The sequence below is a fragment of the Festucalex cinctus genome, chromosome 1, assembly GCF_051991245.1.
Source record: "Festucalex cinctus isolate MCC-2025b chromosome 1, RoL_Fcin_1.0, whole genome shotgun sequence".
Classification (NCBI taxonomy): Eukaryota; Metazoa; Chordata; class Actinopteri; order Syngnathiformes; family Syngnathidae; genus Festucalex; species Festucalex cinctus.
Genome location: NC_135411.1, coordinates 13,288,814 through 13,305,304, shown reverse-complemented (window position 1 = coordinate 13,305,304; position 16,491 = coordinate 13,288,814). Strand labels below are relative to the sequence as shown.

The 16,491-nt window shown below is 37.0% G+C and overlaps 1 protein-coding gene across 2 annotated transcripts; it reads left to right on the top strand.

The window, feature by feature from the left end:
• The first annotated feature begins 3,572 nt into the window (after window positions 1–3,572).
• cnn2 (calponin 2) lies at window positions 3,573–16,255 on the top strand. 2 transcript variants are annotated; one of them, XM_077517810.1, is made up of 7 exons: window positions 3,573–3,772; window positions 9,345–9,466; window positions 9,541–9,607; window positions 10,815–10,952; window positions 11,879–11,995; window positions 13,610–13,756; window positions 14,854–16,255. In XM_077517810.1, the coding sequence occupies exons 1-7, from the start codon at window positions 3,758–3,760 to the stop codon at window positions 15,151–15,153; spliced, it is 906 nt and encodes a 301-aa protein (XP_077373936.1). In that variant the 5' UTR covers window positions 3,573–3,757; the 3' UTR covers window positions 15,154–16,255. The 2 variants fall into 2 exon arrangements, with proteins under 2 accessions (XP_077373936.1, XP_077373926.1); XM_077517800.1 differs by lacking the exon at window positions 3,573–3,772 and adding an exon at window positions 4,131–4,276.
• The last annotated feature ends 236 nt before the right edge of the window (window positions 16,256–16,491 follow it).

Sequence of the window (16,491 nt, the reverse complement as noted above, 5' to 3'; positions counted from 1 at the left end):
GATACCTTATAGTTCTTAAGGTCCATGTACTAGTATATTCTTTAACCTGTTGCCAACTTTCCAAAGCCCCTTATTGACCTTTTTTCTTCTTCTTCTTCTTCCCAAAACCGACTAGCACAAATTGATCAACTTTTATTTTTTCTGGTGGCGTTTACTCACTTTTTGCCTCTCCCAACGACATTTATTCCTCTCCTACAGCGCCCATTACTATTACATGCAAATTGGCAATTATGCAAATTAGGCAATTACGTCATTTAGCGACTTATAGGACAGCAATGGCTACTCTCCTTAAGCCCATATTTCATTTGAGTGGTGTAGGATTGGGAGGGAGGGTCCGTGCACGTAGCGAGTGTTGCTTTTACCTGCCAACTTCCGAAAGTATTGCAAAGTCTCTTGCCACTCTCTCACACTTGATACGATAAAACCCCTTTTCTTGTCTCAATCAAATTTTGACAATTTTAAAAATTCTTCCTGGGGAGTTGGCTACACTGAACTACAGTCCACTACTGTATTTTATTTCTGCACACTAGTAGGACATACGGACAACTACACGAACGTTACCAGAATAAGGTGACATTGTGTGCTACTAGTACATAAGGAAGCGCTATATGCTAACTTGTAGAATTCAATGTCACTACTGGTTGTGGCGATACCAGGTACTCGTATCGGACCAATACCTGGCCATTTTACAATCAAGAACTAGAATGTAGAAGAATGGAAAATTGTCATTTTTAATTGCAATAAAAATGCTATATTAGGAATCTACGTCTTTCTGTAAAATTATCATACTGGTATCGGTCTGTGAAAAAAGTGATATCGAACATCCCTGCTACTAGTGAAGCATCTGTTAACATGTAGAATTTTATGTCACTCAAATAGGAACCGCCGCTTGCCTTTGATGAAGGCGCCGTGGGTTCGCCTCACCACCCGGGAGACCATGTTTGTATGTGTGCGTGTTTGTGCGAGTGAGTGTTCTATATAAATAAATAAATAAATCTGCACAATTGTGCCTCACTTGTAGCATGTAGTTGACCTATGACAAAGTACTAGTACATACTACTGTAATACGTTTCTGCATACTAGTAGGATAAGTTACTTGTGAGGCAAAACTAAGGCTGGTATTTTGGTGCTACCAGGCGTTCAGGAGGTAACGAGTGTGTGAAACATACCACTCCAGTCGTAGTGGAAAACGCAGTAGGGCAAGACTCATGTGCCTCACAAATAGGGGTTGCAAAACTTCAAAGTTTTTTTTTAAGTCGAAATCTACTGACTAACTTTCACCATCTTGAAAATGACGGCAGTCTGAATCTAAAACTGCTTGTGTGTCACTCCCTGCTATTAGTCAACGAGCTGACGTCGCCTCCTCACAGACAACAAGCAGGATGAGTTGCGGTTTTCTCCTCAGGTGTTTGCTCTGAATCAGACCTGTGCACACCTGGATGATGTCACCACAGCGGCTGCGTATGTACATAAACATCCCGACAGGCAGGTGTTAGTGAGGCTCCGCTCAAGCCTTTTCATCAGTGACTGCGCACGCAACACAAACCACTGACAGCTTGATTTGCGATTGCGCAACGCTCTGATGTATTGGTTGATGATCAGACACCAGGTCCTGTTTAGTCATCTGGGGTTAGGGTTTGGCAACCAAAGTTGATAGACGGGTTAATTCTGCACCTTCTGGTATCTAGAGAAAGAGCATTTGATTGTTCTGTCTGTCACTCTATGTAGCTTGCAAAGATAGATGAACAGAAATACAGCACATTCAGTGGCGTGCAAATCAATCGAAGTTGATGACCACAGCTAGCATGTGAAAAAAAAAAGGGCAACAGGAGGATTTTCAAAATTAAAAACAAGACGGGACGCTATATAAAATACAATAAATTTCACAGATAGTCAATCTTCATCAATGAGTGGGCGTGGTTGGCAAAAGATGGCCAACGTGCGCATCAATCGCTAATGCTAAATGCTACCTTGTTGACTGTTCAATAGCGCTAAACACGGCAATGCGCTCACCATTATCCAAATTATCCAGTTTTTTGTTTTTTTTTTGCTCGGCTGAAACGTTATTAGAAGCTGGCTGTGCCGTTTACCTCTCGCCAGTCACATATTGTAACACCGGAAATATAGCGCTAGAAATCTCAGCTTGCGTTGTCTGACCAGAGACTGGTGACCACAGTGGATAGTCGGACTACATTTCCCATGATTCTAAGATGCGATAGCAGGAAGTAGTTCAAGTTGTCACCCCCCTGCTATGAAAGTTCCTCCTGCTAATGATTAAATATGGATGCGAATGAGAACGCAAACGTGAATTTGAAAGTAAATAGGAAGCTATTAATGGGTTTATCGTATGAATCGCTATGACAACTGTTTGATCGACATACACAGACAAACCAAGGATGTTGGCAAAAACCATCAGGATGTGGGATCTAAGGTTAAAAAACACGACTGTCCCAGCCAAAATGGGACGTCTGCATAGCCTTATCATACTTTAGCATTTTTCATACATTAAATATAGCACAAAGTGCTTCACATAGTAAAAGCAAGAGAAGCCTACCGCACCAACACACTTGAGGGGTGGTGGGTGCCCGGGAAAGCCCACCACCCCATTTACGTGCCCCTGGATGCACATTTGCTGTAAATAAATAATTATCAGAACATTTAAGTGAAATTAGATACTTAGCTACAGGTAAAAAATTAAATATATATTAAAAAAAATGTTAGCCAAATTATCAAAATGGGTATTTCAGCGTTTATTAAATGAGAATAATCACTGCTTTTTTGTTTATTTGTTTGTTTTATTCATTTTTTCCTTTCGGACACATTAGCTGGCAGGTAGACGCCATGGCTTACTAGGAGCCGGGTACTATTGTTTTTTGTTTGATTTTTTTTCCCCACACGTGTACTTAAGTTCTATATAAGCAAAGCGTAAGTTTGTGACCTCTAGCTTTGTGATGTGGCTCCGACATTACGTCAGCCCAGTAGCTCTTTTTTTCTTTTTCTTTTTTTTTAACAACAGTGAGTCAAGATTAGACCGTGCGACAAAAAAAAAAAAACGGGTCGACTGAAGTCCACTGCTCTCTGGAATGCAGGGTAGGACCCCCGGAGCACTCCTACCCTTCAGGAATTCGGGAAGTTTCCTTCCATATATGGACTTTTTCATATCAATCGGCACCTAACCAATAAAGGGGGAGAGGAGGAGTTTGGGATCGATTGACAAAGAGTATGTGCTAAAGCAAGATCGTCACCCGTTCTGCGCATGTGTGTCGGTCTATTGTTTTCAAGGACGCGCCAGGCTTTGACAGTTGTCATTGTTTAAATAAAGTTGTCCCTCGTCATAATACGTTTCACCATTTGAGGCGTCATTTAGATATTTAATATGATGTTGCGAAATTTTGCATAGATTATTTTCCACAGTGTGGAATCAACACCGACAGTTACTGCTTTGCAATACGCGTGAACCAGGAGGAAGGAGTGTGCAAAAGATAGAGAATGTTTTTTTTAAATCATTTGTTTTGTGTTCCTTTTAAATTATGAAAGGTGCTACATGAATAAAGTTTTATTTGTTTGATTGATAAAACACCACAACTGACTGCACATCTATAGGAAAGTGAACATCCCAATAACACTATGTAGAGCAAATATTAATCGCTCCACAGGATAGACATAGCCACTAGCCAGGTATCAGGGTGGCCACCCAGAATGGTCAAGTTCAAACCATCACGTCATCAATCCGTTATAGTTGCTGACTGCTTTGACTATGGTTAGAACAAATGTAAGTAATCTTATGTTGTTGTTTGTTCTTGAACAGCTAGCATAGCAGCTACGATAGCGTTTACATTAGCATTGATTTGATTCATGTTACTGTAAATGGAGTATTACGAAAATTAATTAGCATTCAAACAATACTACTACTACTACTACTACTACTACTACTACTACTAAATAATAATTTTATTTTAAAAATGTAATCAGCAATAAACATAAAAAATCATGAATGGTCCGTTTTTTAAGAACGCTGCTACCACAACGTGTAAGCATAACTGGGAATTCTCTTGTCTCATCAAGTTACTCTTTGGACGAAACCGTGAGAGCTTTCTAATTGGTGGCCGTCAGAGAAAGGAAGTATTTAGTCCAACCTCCGTCCGCGGCCAAGTTATTTTCCTCACTTTTTAAATCGTAAACTGCGTATTTTCGACTCCGTTTGACACATAAAAAATTCACAATGAGCTTCAACAAAGGTCCATCTTACGGCTTAAGCGCGGAAGTCAAAAACAAGGTCGGTAATTTGTTTTTCTTTTTTTTTCTCTATTTAAATGAAATCAGTGTAAGTTGCATGAAAGTTTTAGCACATCTTCCAGTGCTTTTGCGCTTTTCTCGGTACGCAGGTCTGCGTAGCCTCCATTTTGATGCGCCTCTTTAGTTGAAGTGGATGGGAAAATAAAGCTAAAGGTTATTTAAAAGTATTTGTTGAGAGAGAAAAAAAAAAAACGTAACTCGCTAAAAATCGATTTTTGAGTAGGTTTGCAAAAATGTCTTGACGAGTTTGATAATGCCGCAATCATAAATTGTACTTAAAAAATAAATAAAAATAAAAACATGTCGCGCAGGAGTGTGTACAAAGCAGACTTTGGGCGTTGTCTCCCTGGCAAAGAAGTGTAGTTGTGGCAGATTTAAAATCACTTTGGAGCATTTTCTAGCCTCTCTGCAAACTTGCACGTCCGCATTGTGACCCACATTAGCGCATAATGCAATTGGTCCATTAGACCCGAACAATTATGCTTCTGTACTCATTAAAAGTCACTTTTTAAGGCACATTTCCATCACTTTTAAATGCCCTGCTCTTTACTTTTCTTGGTGAACCCATCCTCTCTCACTATTTATTTATTTATTTATTTTGGGCTCGGCCCATGCAGTTCAATGAGGCCCCAGTGTGGAATGTGTCTCCCAAATGACCTTGTTTGTTGGAAACTTCTGGAGAGAAATGGTGCGTTTGTGTGGAGAAAGTGTGCAAAAGTCCCCCTCTGAGCATCCGGATCCACTTAAAATACCAAAGCCGATGCCGGAGATAACGTTTCTTGACCACAGCCACAGTGTGTGCTATGTTCTTACTGCATAATTCTGTTTACTCCTATTATAGAACAGTGAAATACTAATAACTAGGGGTGTTTAAAAAAAAAAAAAATCGATTCGGCGATATATCGCGATACTACATCGCGCGATTCTCGAATCGATTCAATAATCGGCAGAATCGATTTTTTTTTTTTTTTTTTTTTTTTTTTTTTTTTTTTTTTTTTTTTTTTTAGGATTCACACCTTGAGCATGGAAGAATGTTATATGAACGGCACATTAAGCCTTAATATTTTTATTTTAATGCTGTTCAAACATGAAACAGATTACAACCTCTATAAGACTGAAATTTCAGATAAATAAATAATACATTTTCATACAAATCTTACACTCTACAAGCTTAGTGATTAGTATTTTCTAAATTTGAATGAAAAAAAATCGCAACAATCGACTTATAAATTCGTATCGGGATTAATCGGTATCGAATCGTGACCATTCGTATCGGGATTAATCGGTATCGAATCGAATCGTGACCTGTGAATCGTGATACGAATCGAATCGTCAGGTACTAGGCAATTCACACCCCTACTAATAACATACTCCTGGCATTTTATATAGATAGAAAAAGTGGATGAAAGATCGATACAGCAGATGTGATAGATCAATTTATTAACAGATATGAATAATAGATAAATACAGTATGTGTCATACTTTATTCATCCTGTGAGGGATGTTAAATTGCCATAGCCACAATATTCACATATATAAACTTGAGTTAATGATATAGGAACAGCAACAAAATAAAAACAAATACAGCACAGCAGTGAGGAGGAATTCAAAGACATTTACACTAGGGGTGTGCCAAAAAATCGATTCATAAAAGAATCGAGATTCTCATTTATTAATCGAATCGATATTAATATCCAAAAATCGATTTTATTTAAATTAGAAATGAAGAAGAAGAGGAAAAGGCAGTTGTAGCCCACATGCTGTTTTTGTGGAAAAAAAGGCATTTACAATAGCAAATTAATAAATGTTTAAAACAAAAACAAAAAAAGACATTTTAATGTCTCTATTGTCATTTTTGTCTTGCAAAGCAGACTGGAGTAGATCATGACAATGTTGTGCATATCTGTAAATTGGAACAGAAATCATTTGTCAATCAAATCATTTTAAATCGAAAATCGTTTGAATCGAGAATCGAAAATCGATTCTGAATCCAATCGTAGACCCAAAAATCGTAATCGAATCGAATCGTGAAACAGTCAAAGATTCCCAGCCCTAATTTACACGTAATGTAAGGGCCCAGGAGGTGTCTTAAAAAAGTAAATGTGGGTGTAATACAGTGCAAAAAAAAAAAAAAAAAAAGTGTTGCCGCTCATATACGCTTTAAACACATTTAAAATTATTTTAGAAATAAATGTGCCTGAGCACAACACATTGCAAGCATAAAATGTATTGAAAATATGTTTGTGTTGGATTTGTGCCTTGAAGAGGTGGGGCTTGGTGGACTGACATCTGTGTGTGAGTGTCTGGGTGTGAGCTGTTGCAAACATCAGCTCTCCGTGGGAGTGTGCTCAAATGTGTTTTGATTTTTACCCTTCTCACGGTGTTCATTGGCTCCCCTTTGTCTCAAGCCACGTCCAACACATGAATAGTACGCACAGTTTATAAAGCAAGTTTATATTTTTACATTCTTTTTTGTCATGTTCTTACACAATACATTTTTTTTTTTTTTTTAAATATCAATTTTGAGGGTGGTGGAATGGGTTAATAGCAATATTAAATCATTGAACTCACAATAACTGCTTATAGTATTGTGTCATTCATCCAAACGGGAAATCCACCCTTGTGTGTTTTGTGCATTGTGCATCCTCCACAAATTTGCACAGACACAGCCAACGCTTAAACATGGTAAAAATCAATGAAGCAATTAGAAATTGATGATATAATGTACAGCAGGGGTGTCCAAACTTTTTCCTCTGAGGGCCACAGACAGAAAAATAGAAAGCTGCAAGGGCCACTTTGATATTTTTTTTATTTTTTTTTAAGTTATTTATTAACACATTCATTGCCAGACCAGGAAAAAAAATACATCATTTGACGTCTTTTAACGTCAATGGCAGTGAATGAGTTAAAAGACTGCAAGTGTTTAGTGTTTTGTTTAAGAGACCTTTTAAACTGCACGCAACCTTGAAGGGAGGAGCCGAAGCTGCTGACTTTGGTATTTCCTGCCATCAATGACGTAGCAGTTGCGCTCTAAAATGTCAGGAATTCACCTTCTCCAAACTCCCTCTCTCGTCTCTACCTTCTTTTTTTGTTCAAGCCAACTTTTGACAATTTCCCAATAACATCCAAATGCTATTAGGAGCCACGTTCATCTGCACGGCTGCGGGCCGCATTCCTCACATTCAGCATGTCTCTGGAAATCTCATCTGTCGGGCTCATTGAGAGCAATTAAAATAGCCGAAGTTTGTTTTCTTCTAAGGGGATTAGTGAATGACGAGAATGTAATTTAGGCATCGCCTGAAGCGTGGAATCTGGAAGTCAAACGCCAACAGATTTTGTGTGTCTGTGGTTATTTTCTGGCTCACTCTCTCAATTCCTTTGGGTCTCGGAGCCAGATTGACAACTTGTTTTATCCTTCAGGTGGGGGTGGGGAGAAGAAAAGGATACCTGCTCTACTTTTATAATGTTTCCCTTGAATGACTCCCTTATGGCTACGCAACACGTTTCGTTCACGGAGAATGAAAAGCTTTTAACTCGCTATAAAAACGAAACCTTGTGCACACCCTCTTCTCTTTCCTTTGACTTGGGGGAGCGTTTAGCCGTTTAGTAAACAGGATATCCTTTCTCGTGTGAGGGGTTGTGTGTTAAGTTGGCGTCACCTTTTTATTTAGGGCTGTAAAAAAAGTAGGGCTCAACAATGAATCAAATTCAAATCAACATCACAATGTAGTTGAATGTGATTTTCAAACTTTGCTTTCTTTGCTTTATTTTGGTTAGTCAGTTGGCTTACTTTTAAAGTGGGCGTCAACCTTAAAACCATTTCTTGACAATAATATGTTGTGTGACCTCACTTGTGTAAACATGACATTCTGATTAATCTTACATTTTTGGAGTATGAGTTACAAAGCAAAATCCAGCTGTTTTTTTGTTTGTTTGTTTTTAAATTATTATTATTATTATCCAGCTGAGGGGGCAGCCATTTTGCCACTTGCTGTCAACTGAAGATGACATCAATGTTGCTCAGTGCTCGGGCAACAACCAATCAGAGCTCACCTGTTTTCAAATGCTGTGCTGTGATTGGTTGTTACTTGAGACCTGAGCAACATTGATGTCATCTTCAGTCAACAGCCAGTAGCAAAATGGCTGCCCCCTGAGGTGGATTAAAAATGACTATGATGGATATTGCGCCTTAATTCGCATTCCACTAACGAATATTAACAAGAATACCATATTTAGATGCATAGAACTATTATTGTCCCAAAAATTTTTTGGGGTTGACTTCCTCTTTAATGTGTACAGTATATGTATATTTTATTGGCGTCTAGATCTTTTTTGTGTTATTGTTGTAATCTGATTTAAGACTTACTGAATTATGTTTTTGCAATATTCGTTTGGTGAAAATGTTTAGTTGTCATAGTGAATGCTTAAAACTTGAAGGCAAAGTGTTTAGTCAGTTACCAACTCTGATTGAAATAGATGAATAAACTTCTTTTTTATTTTTTTATTTTTTAAATAATTCACACTTGTTTTGACTTTATTGTAAGACTAACCCATAAGACCTAAACATTTATGTACTGTATAATAAATCTGAGATTGTTTCTTTCAATACTGATTAATTTTTTGCTTGTTTGTTAAAATACAACATGAGAAGAGGATGTTGAAAAAATAATTGCATATTTCATCACAATCACAATATTGAAGGGGGAATCACAATTAGTTTATTTTTCAGAATTGTTCCGCTCTTAAAAAAGAAAAAAAAAAAGAAAAAAAAAGACAAAAGTACTGTTTATATACACTGTAAGTGAGGCAAAGGAAAATGGAGGCGGTGACCGTGAAACACAATAAGCAGTCATAATAAACTTAACCAACACAAGATATGTGTTATCATGCTTTTAGTGCATCAAATACATCTTTATAACTTGGCCCTGACGTTGGGAATCAGCTTGATGATGACAACTATTTTAAAACGAGGGAGTGAGGGCGGAAAAAAAAAAAAAAATCACTTCCCAGGGAATTCTAATGGCCTCTTGACCCGTCTTCCTGGACAGATTGCAATGAAATATGACCTCCAGAAGGAGGAGGAGCTGAGGATCTGGATCGAGGATCTGACCGGCGAGTCTATTGGCCCCGACTTCCACAATGGCCTCAAAAATGGAGTCATTCTGTGCCAGTAAGCAGAGAAAAACCTCCCTTGTCGTCATCGTCTTTTGGGGAATCTTTAAATATATTTCTGTTCTCTCTCAGGCTTATTAACAAACTCCGGCCTGGTTCTGTGAAAACAATCAACCGCTCAACACTCAACTGGCACCAGGTGAGTGGGTGGATGATGCATTCTCATATTCATGAGGGTGTGGAGATGTTGATTGTGTTAATTATGTGATGTGATACTTGGAGCGCTGTACTTTGTACGAGATACTCTTTTTTTTTTTTTTTTTAAAGTATCGATAAAGTTTACAAAATCATAAACCCAACACTTTAATAGTGATTAAAATAGTTTCACCAACTTTGCAGTAGTATTTTTTTAAATGACTATTTTACGTTTTTATTCTATTCGTCACTCCCAGTTGAAGTTCACTGTAAAAAGAGAATTAAACATTGTTCATTTCAACAACAAAGTGTTCAGCCAACCCATATACATCTCATGAAAAATTGCTTAACGCTAACATACAGCTAACGCTAACATACAGCTAACGCTAACATACAGCTAACGCTAACAACGTGAATGACCATAGATGGGGACGGGCTAATAGGTATTAGCATATCAGGGGTAAATATTTTTTTCAGTCAGTCAAAAGTCCATTTATTTTGGTCAGTCATGCTGCATGTGATAATGTAATATTCAAAACAAATCTTATATAATATATTACTGTTAAAACAAATGTTTAAGGTTGACTTCCCTTTGAAAATAAAAAATAAAAAATAAATTTGGATTAGCCCCAGAATAATATTTTTTGTTTTTTTGTGTGTTTATATTTAAAATTAAGTATTTTTGACATAATAAAATAATAAATAAAATTCTTTATTAAAACAAAAAAAATGCTTAATTTTAAATGTATAAAACAACAACAAATATATTATTATTATGGAGCTAATCAATTACATCTTGGTAAGTGAAGTCAAATGTCTGAATAAATTTGCTACTATCTTTTAAAAAAAACAAAAAAACTTTTAAGTTATCAGCATTTATACAGTTAACATTAGTTCCTCTTTTCTGCTCTTACTCTGAAAGACCAACGGCAGTAGATTACCACTGACTTAGTGAACGTTATGTGATAACTTTCACTAATTAACATAACATAAAACACCAAAAATGCTTTCTAATGCTAACGCTCACAGTATACATTGTTGCAAATCCTCACTCATTGATGCTAAACGTCAGCCAACATGATGTCACTAGCTCAGCCGCACAAATCTACATCAAATGAACACAAAATGAATAAATGCTTAAGGCACTTAAATTACAGAGATAAAAATCTTCCACACTACTCTAATCTTCATTCATTCATTTTGATTTTTAGCTGGAGAACTTGACCAACTTCATCTCGGCCATCAAAGCGTACGGCCTGAAGCCCCATGACACCTTCGAGGCCAACGACGTGTTCGAGAACGGCAACAAGACGCAGTTACAGACCACGCTGCTGGCGCTGGCGAGCATGGTAAGCGGCGGTGTTTTTGCGAAATGCTGTGTCACATGTTTTTGTAGTCCAGGAGTGTGTGCGTAACGTGTTCTGTCTGGCTGCACAGCTCGATGAAATACAGAGGCCATGTCGGGAATCATTGACTCACTTTTGAGGGATTTTTTTGTAGTGTGGAAGAGGACCATACAGTTAACTTGAAAAACACTCGTCAATTTTAATGGGTTTATTGTATGAATCACTATAACAACTGTGATTGACATATACATGGCAAAAAAAAAAAAAAAAAAAAAAGCAGGATGCTGGGACAAAACACTGCATATAATATATTAATAATTAACATGTTATGAGTACCGTATTTTCCGCACTATACGGCGCACCTAAGAGCCTTAAATCTTTTCAAAAGCTGACCATGCGCCTTATAATCCAGTGCGCCTTATATATGGATCAATATTGAGCCGTAACAGGTCTCGCCGTCAAGACGCTATCAGTGACCCTGCACGATCGGTGACGCGCATGTGCAAAAGATCCCGCCATCTTGGATCGCTAGCTAATACTAATACTTTACCTCAGAGAAAATTATAAAACAGCTGTTTATTCATTTTGGGAGTGAATGGAGTTGTCAGAAAACTGGTTTGTAATTTATTAATAAAGTTTGACTGACCTGTTTTGTTGACATTCCCTTTAGCGCAGCACCATCTAATGGATGCATAACGTAACCCCAGCCTCTACTTTAGCGACTTTATATGGAAAAAGTTTTAAAATATGTCATTCATTGAAGGTGCGCCTTATAATGCGGAAAATACGGTACTTGATAACACTCATTGCTTCTCTCATCAGTCTGACATTTTCTCCTGTATGATTTTTTTTTTCCCTTTTCTTTTGTTTCTCCTCTGTTTTTTTTTTTTTTTTGGTTGCTGACTCACTATGACCTTGTGTCTGTGCAGGCCAAGACCAATGGCGCCCAGTCACGGGTCGACATTGGTGTGAAATATGCAGATAAGCAGAAGAGGACATTTGATGATGAGAAGATGAAGGCTGGACAGTGCGTTATCGGCCTCCAGGTACACAACTCTTTAACACACCACCAACTGTTCATGGGTGATTTTTTTTTTCCTCAATTGTAGCAACAAAAGATGTAAGAAGTTATATAAATGGAACAAAATCTTTGCAAACAATTCTGAGGAAATTGTAAAAGATCCTGATTTGTATGTGCATAATCTGCATCAGTCATTCCCACCCACACACGGAAATGATCCAATTTCACTTAATTGGTCCAAAGATTGTTGTTTATTTACTACATATAATGCGTCTTTGTTCATCTGTCTATGCTAGCGGCATATTTAAAGTGTAGTATCAGTAGCTCTAGTGATACAGGAATGAATCACTTCCTAAGTACTGTTGAGTTGTTTTTAACTTTTAATATATTTGCATTTAATCAACTTGTTTTTAAAAACTTGTAGCAGGTAATATTTTTATTCAACATTTATGTGCAATACAATTTAATAATTTTAGTGCATTTTTTATTTTATTGTCCTATAATGAAGAACAGTGGTAATGTGAGAACTATACGTAATGTTACAGTGATAAATAAAATAAACTTTTTAGGAATAAAACATTTCTTGTTTGTGATGAACACTTGGGCCTATTATATCGTATTTTAATGTTCACTTTTAAATTTGGGAAATTATATATATATATACCTGTATTGAAAGTGTCAAATTCATTTGCACATGAAAATTAAAATAATAAAAAATGTTTTTTATTTATATTTGATTTTATTTTTTGACAGAATGTTAAAAAGAAAAAAAAATACAGAAAATGGCTTGTTTTCATATTTCTAAACCACTGTTTTGTAATTCTCAACTGAAAGTCATTCTCAAAATAAAAAAATACTATAAAAATTGAATGGGGGAAAAAAAAATGTTGGAAATTAAAGCATAACAGCGTCAATTTTCACACATTACACACATGCACACAGTAAATGTTTATACAGCACTTGCACCATCACAATATCGAAGACTAGACACTGGTTGGGAGGTATTAGGCTAACAAAATGCTCATTGTTGTAGTTTTTAGTGTCACCCAAAGAGCTGTTACCTGTTGTTTTTTTTTGTGTTTTTTTTTTTTAACTCTCTTTTCTACTTGGGATAACCAAAATATTAGCCAGAGCTGTTTAATAAGTTTTTTTTTATTTATTTTTTTACTGCAAATAGTACTCATAATACTAAATTAATTCAGATATTAGTTACTGAGAACTTAGGTGGAAATACTTACCGGTAGGTTGGATTCACTGAGATGGGGAGGAGAAAAAACGTACCTATTGTCACTTGGTTGGGTATGAATCGACAACACCGTGCTAAAGCTGTAAAACGTTCCCTATAGAATGTTGCTTATGTGGCTACATGGGTGAAACTGTTGTGAAAGCACAGTTTGTCATGATCTCATGCCAGCGCATACTTGTTTGTCAGAGCTGCTCATTGTTCCGCATCTTAAGGCTCTCTTTGTTTTTATTGCCGTTTGTCGCAAAGAAGCATGTAAGATGAATGGGGGGCTCTGCAAACTTGACGTGTCATGACACTTGACCGACATTTTTACAGGAGACATTTGGTCTTTTTAAGTCAATGGGGGGTTATCCATCATGTCTTAATTGTGTGTTTTTGTGTGTCCTTTTTTAGATGGGAACCAACAAGGGTGCAAGCCAGGCAGGTATGAATGCGTATGGCACCAGGAGGCATTTGTATGACCACAAAAGTCAAATGTTGGCCCCAATGGACAACACCACCATCAGTCTGCAAATGGGAACCAACAAGGGGGCAAGCCAGGTATGAGAAGATGCAGTTACTTTTTAGCGGACAAAAACAATTCAACATCCTATTTGATTGTAAGAAGGCCAAACAAAATGGAAGCTTCTGACAGAAGATAAAGTGCAATGTGTTGAATGCAACGCAGAATTAGCAGCGTGTTGCTAACACAAGGTATCGTTGTTAGCTAATTAAGTATAGCCTACCATATAGCTATTTAGAATGTTTTGTAATTGTTTTATAATGCCTCCACAAGTGGTCAAGGGCTACCGGTGTACTTTCAACAGCTTTATTGACCAAACGGTAACAGAATAAGCACATTAATACACAAGCTGCTCTTGGTTTAATTAAAACGCAGACTGGCTAACGGTTAGCTACTTAACGGCTATCCGCTAGCCTGAGCTCACAACACGTTCATTTGTTGACACAATTGCAAATATTATGTAGATCGTGAGGATAGTTGATTGTTAATTTTGTTGTTCAATAATGAATTTCAACCCCCAATTTGTCGATGGGTTAATCGGTAGAATAATTCATTACAAAAATATTTGATATTTCCACATACATCTACTTGGAGGAGGTTAGTCCAAGGGAATGTTATGAAAATAGGAATACATAAATATACCGGAATTTCATGGAACAAATAGTTTGTAATATTTGTTGTTTGTTTTTGTTTTTTTAACCACCCCTTTTTTGTGGAATTGTTTGGAAGAATTTTTATTTTATTTTTTTTACTCCCTCTGCTTTTCAATAGATGTCAATTATGCGCACATTTTTGCTGTTTGCGGGCTCGACTGGCATCTACCCCCAATTTGGCTTTTAAATATAGGTCACTGCTGATATTGTTTGATCGGGAGAGAAGGTTCATCTTTGAGAAGTTTTTTCCAACTTGTCGTAAAATAAAGCTGCAATTGGAAAATTCTTCTTGGGGCTGTCATTCCTCTGCCATGACCTATCAGTGTCATGTTGAGTCTTGTATAAGTGATGTGCCGACTTTTTTTTTTTTTTTTTTTTTTTTGGAGATGAAGCGCACACTTGTCGTCATTGAGCAACACGATGAAGGAAATGGAAAAAATGACACTGGAGTTCTTGAGAGTTTACTGATCCCTTTCTTTCAGGCCGGAATGACGGCGCCGGGGACAAGACGCGCCATTTACGACTGTAAGCTGGCCACGGACAAGTGCGACAACAGCACCATGTCCCTGCAGATGGGCTACAGCCAGGGAGCCAATCAGAGCGGCCAGAACTTTGGCCTGGGCCGGCAGATCTATGACGCCAAATACTGTACCAAGGGCGGCGAAGTCACGGATGAAACTAACGGAGCAAGCGGCACCTACATCCCGGACTACCAAGATGAAGGTTACCAGGGTTACCAAGAGGAGGAGCAGGCGTACAGGGAGGACGGGACTGATTACTAGAGGGATGGGAAAGAAGAAGTTTGGCAAAGGTGGAAGAGAGATTGTGTAAACCGAGGCATGCCATGCAAAAAAATATAAAAGAAAAAAAAAACTGAAGGCAGATGTTTTTAGTTTTCTATCCAAAGGATGTTGCACCTTCTGCAGGTCATATCCTTTATAGTATTCAAGTTTCTCTTACCCCGTGGTTGTTACACATATCAAAATGAACTGTATTTGTGTGATTTTTAGTTGTTTTTATTTTTTATTTTTATTTTTTATTTTTTTTTAAGGTGAAAAGTGACTACAAAAAGCCAAATCACTTGGCTTTTTGTATGTAGTTTTGTATCCCAGGGAGCTTATGCTTGTTTTCCCTCTTCTCTATGTGCCAAATTTCCTTTTCTCCAGCGCTTGACTAACATTTTAGTTGTGTTTAGGGAGATTTTAAGGGCACCATATATTACTTGGAAATACGTACTTATAGTTTAAAATGCCCACACATTAATTATTATTATTTTTTATTTTTTTTAAGTGATAAATGAGGACTTTTGTTCACACAGTTTCAGTTTTCGTACCTTATATTACAGTGTACAGTATACATTTTCATTGGCTGCATAACCAGTCCAAGTTGTCTAACAGAAGAAGGGGGCGGGGATTAAACAAGCTATCCATTTTTTTTTTTTTTTTTTTTTAACATTCCAATTATGAATACTGGATTTTGATTTTTATTTTTTAAACATGAAGTGAATCATTCCTTTTACAATGTGTAAACCAATTACTCAATTTTGTTTATTTATAAATAGTCATGAATTGAATCAGGCCTGTTTTTCTGCAATGACTCTTGAATAACATTTGTAGTACCACGCTTATTTTATTTTACCTGTTGCTGCCGATGGAAAAACAAAGTTGACCCATAAACTTAACCTGCTAATTTATTAGGTACACCTAGAAGAACAACAACCCTTAATTGGAATTTAATGTTTTAGTTCATCTGAGAGAATATGAGCATCATAATTGCTGTTCATTGAGTTATGCTGCTCTTTAGTTTTATCTTTGTGTACAGGATAAATTAGCAAGTGTAGTTGATGTTTTTTGTTGATACAATGTAATAAATATGTATTCATTATCTGGTGTGGTTTGGTGTTGTGTCCATGTAATATTTAGCACTCTTCTATGATAATAGTGTTTACTGTAAAGTCCTGCCTCATGAAACTGATACATAATTAGGGGAAATTGGGTGACGAGCAAGTCATTTTTGGTTCTTGTTTTGCGCCCTGCATTGCAGCTGTACTGTGACAAAATTCAGATTATTGTTTTTAGTCATCACCACTGATGAGCTACAGTATCAAAATGTCCACAGTG

Bases quoted from the DNA above. Each gene is read 5' to 3' on its own strand.
- cnn2 (XM_077517800.1), top strand. From the start codon at position 4,223: ATGAGCTTCAACAAAGGTCCATCTTACGGCTTAAGCGCGGAAGTCAAA. The intron at 9,467-9,540 runs GTAAGCAGAGAA...GTTCTCTCTCAG, and splicing joins AATGGAGTCATTCTGTGCCA to GCTTATTAACAAACTCCGGC. The intron at 11,996-13,609 runs GTACACAACTCT...GTCCTTTTTTAG, and splicing joins AGTGCGTTATCGGCCTCCAG to ATGGGAACCAACAAGGGTGC.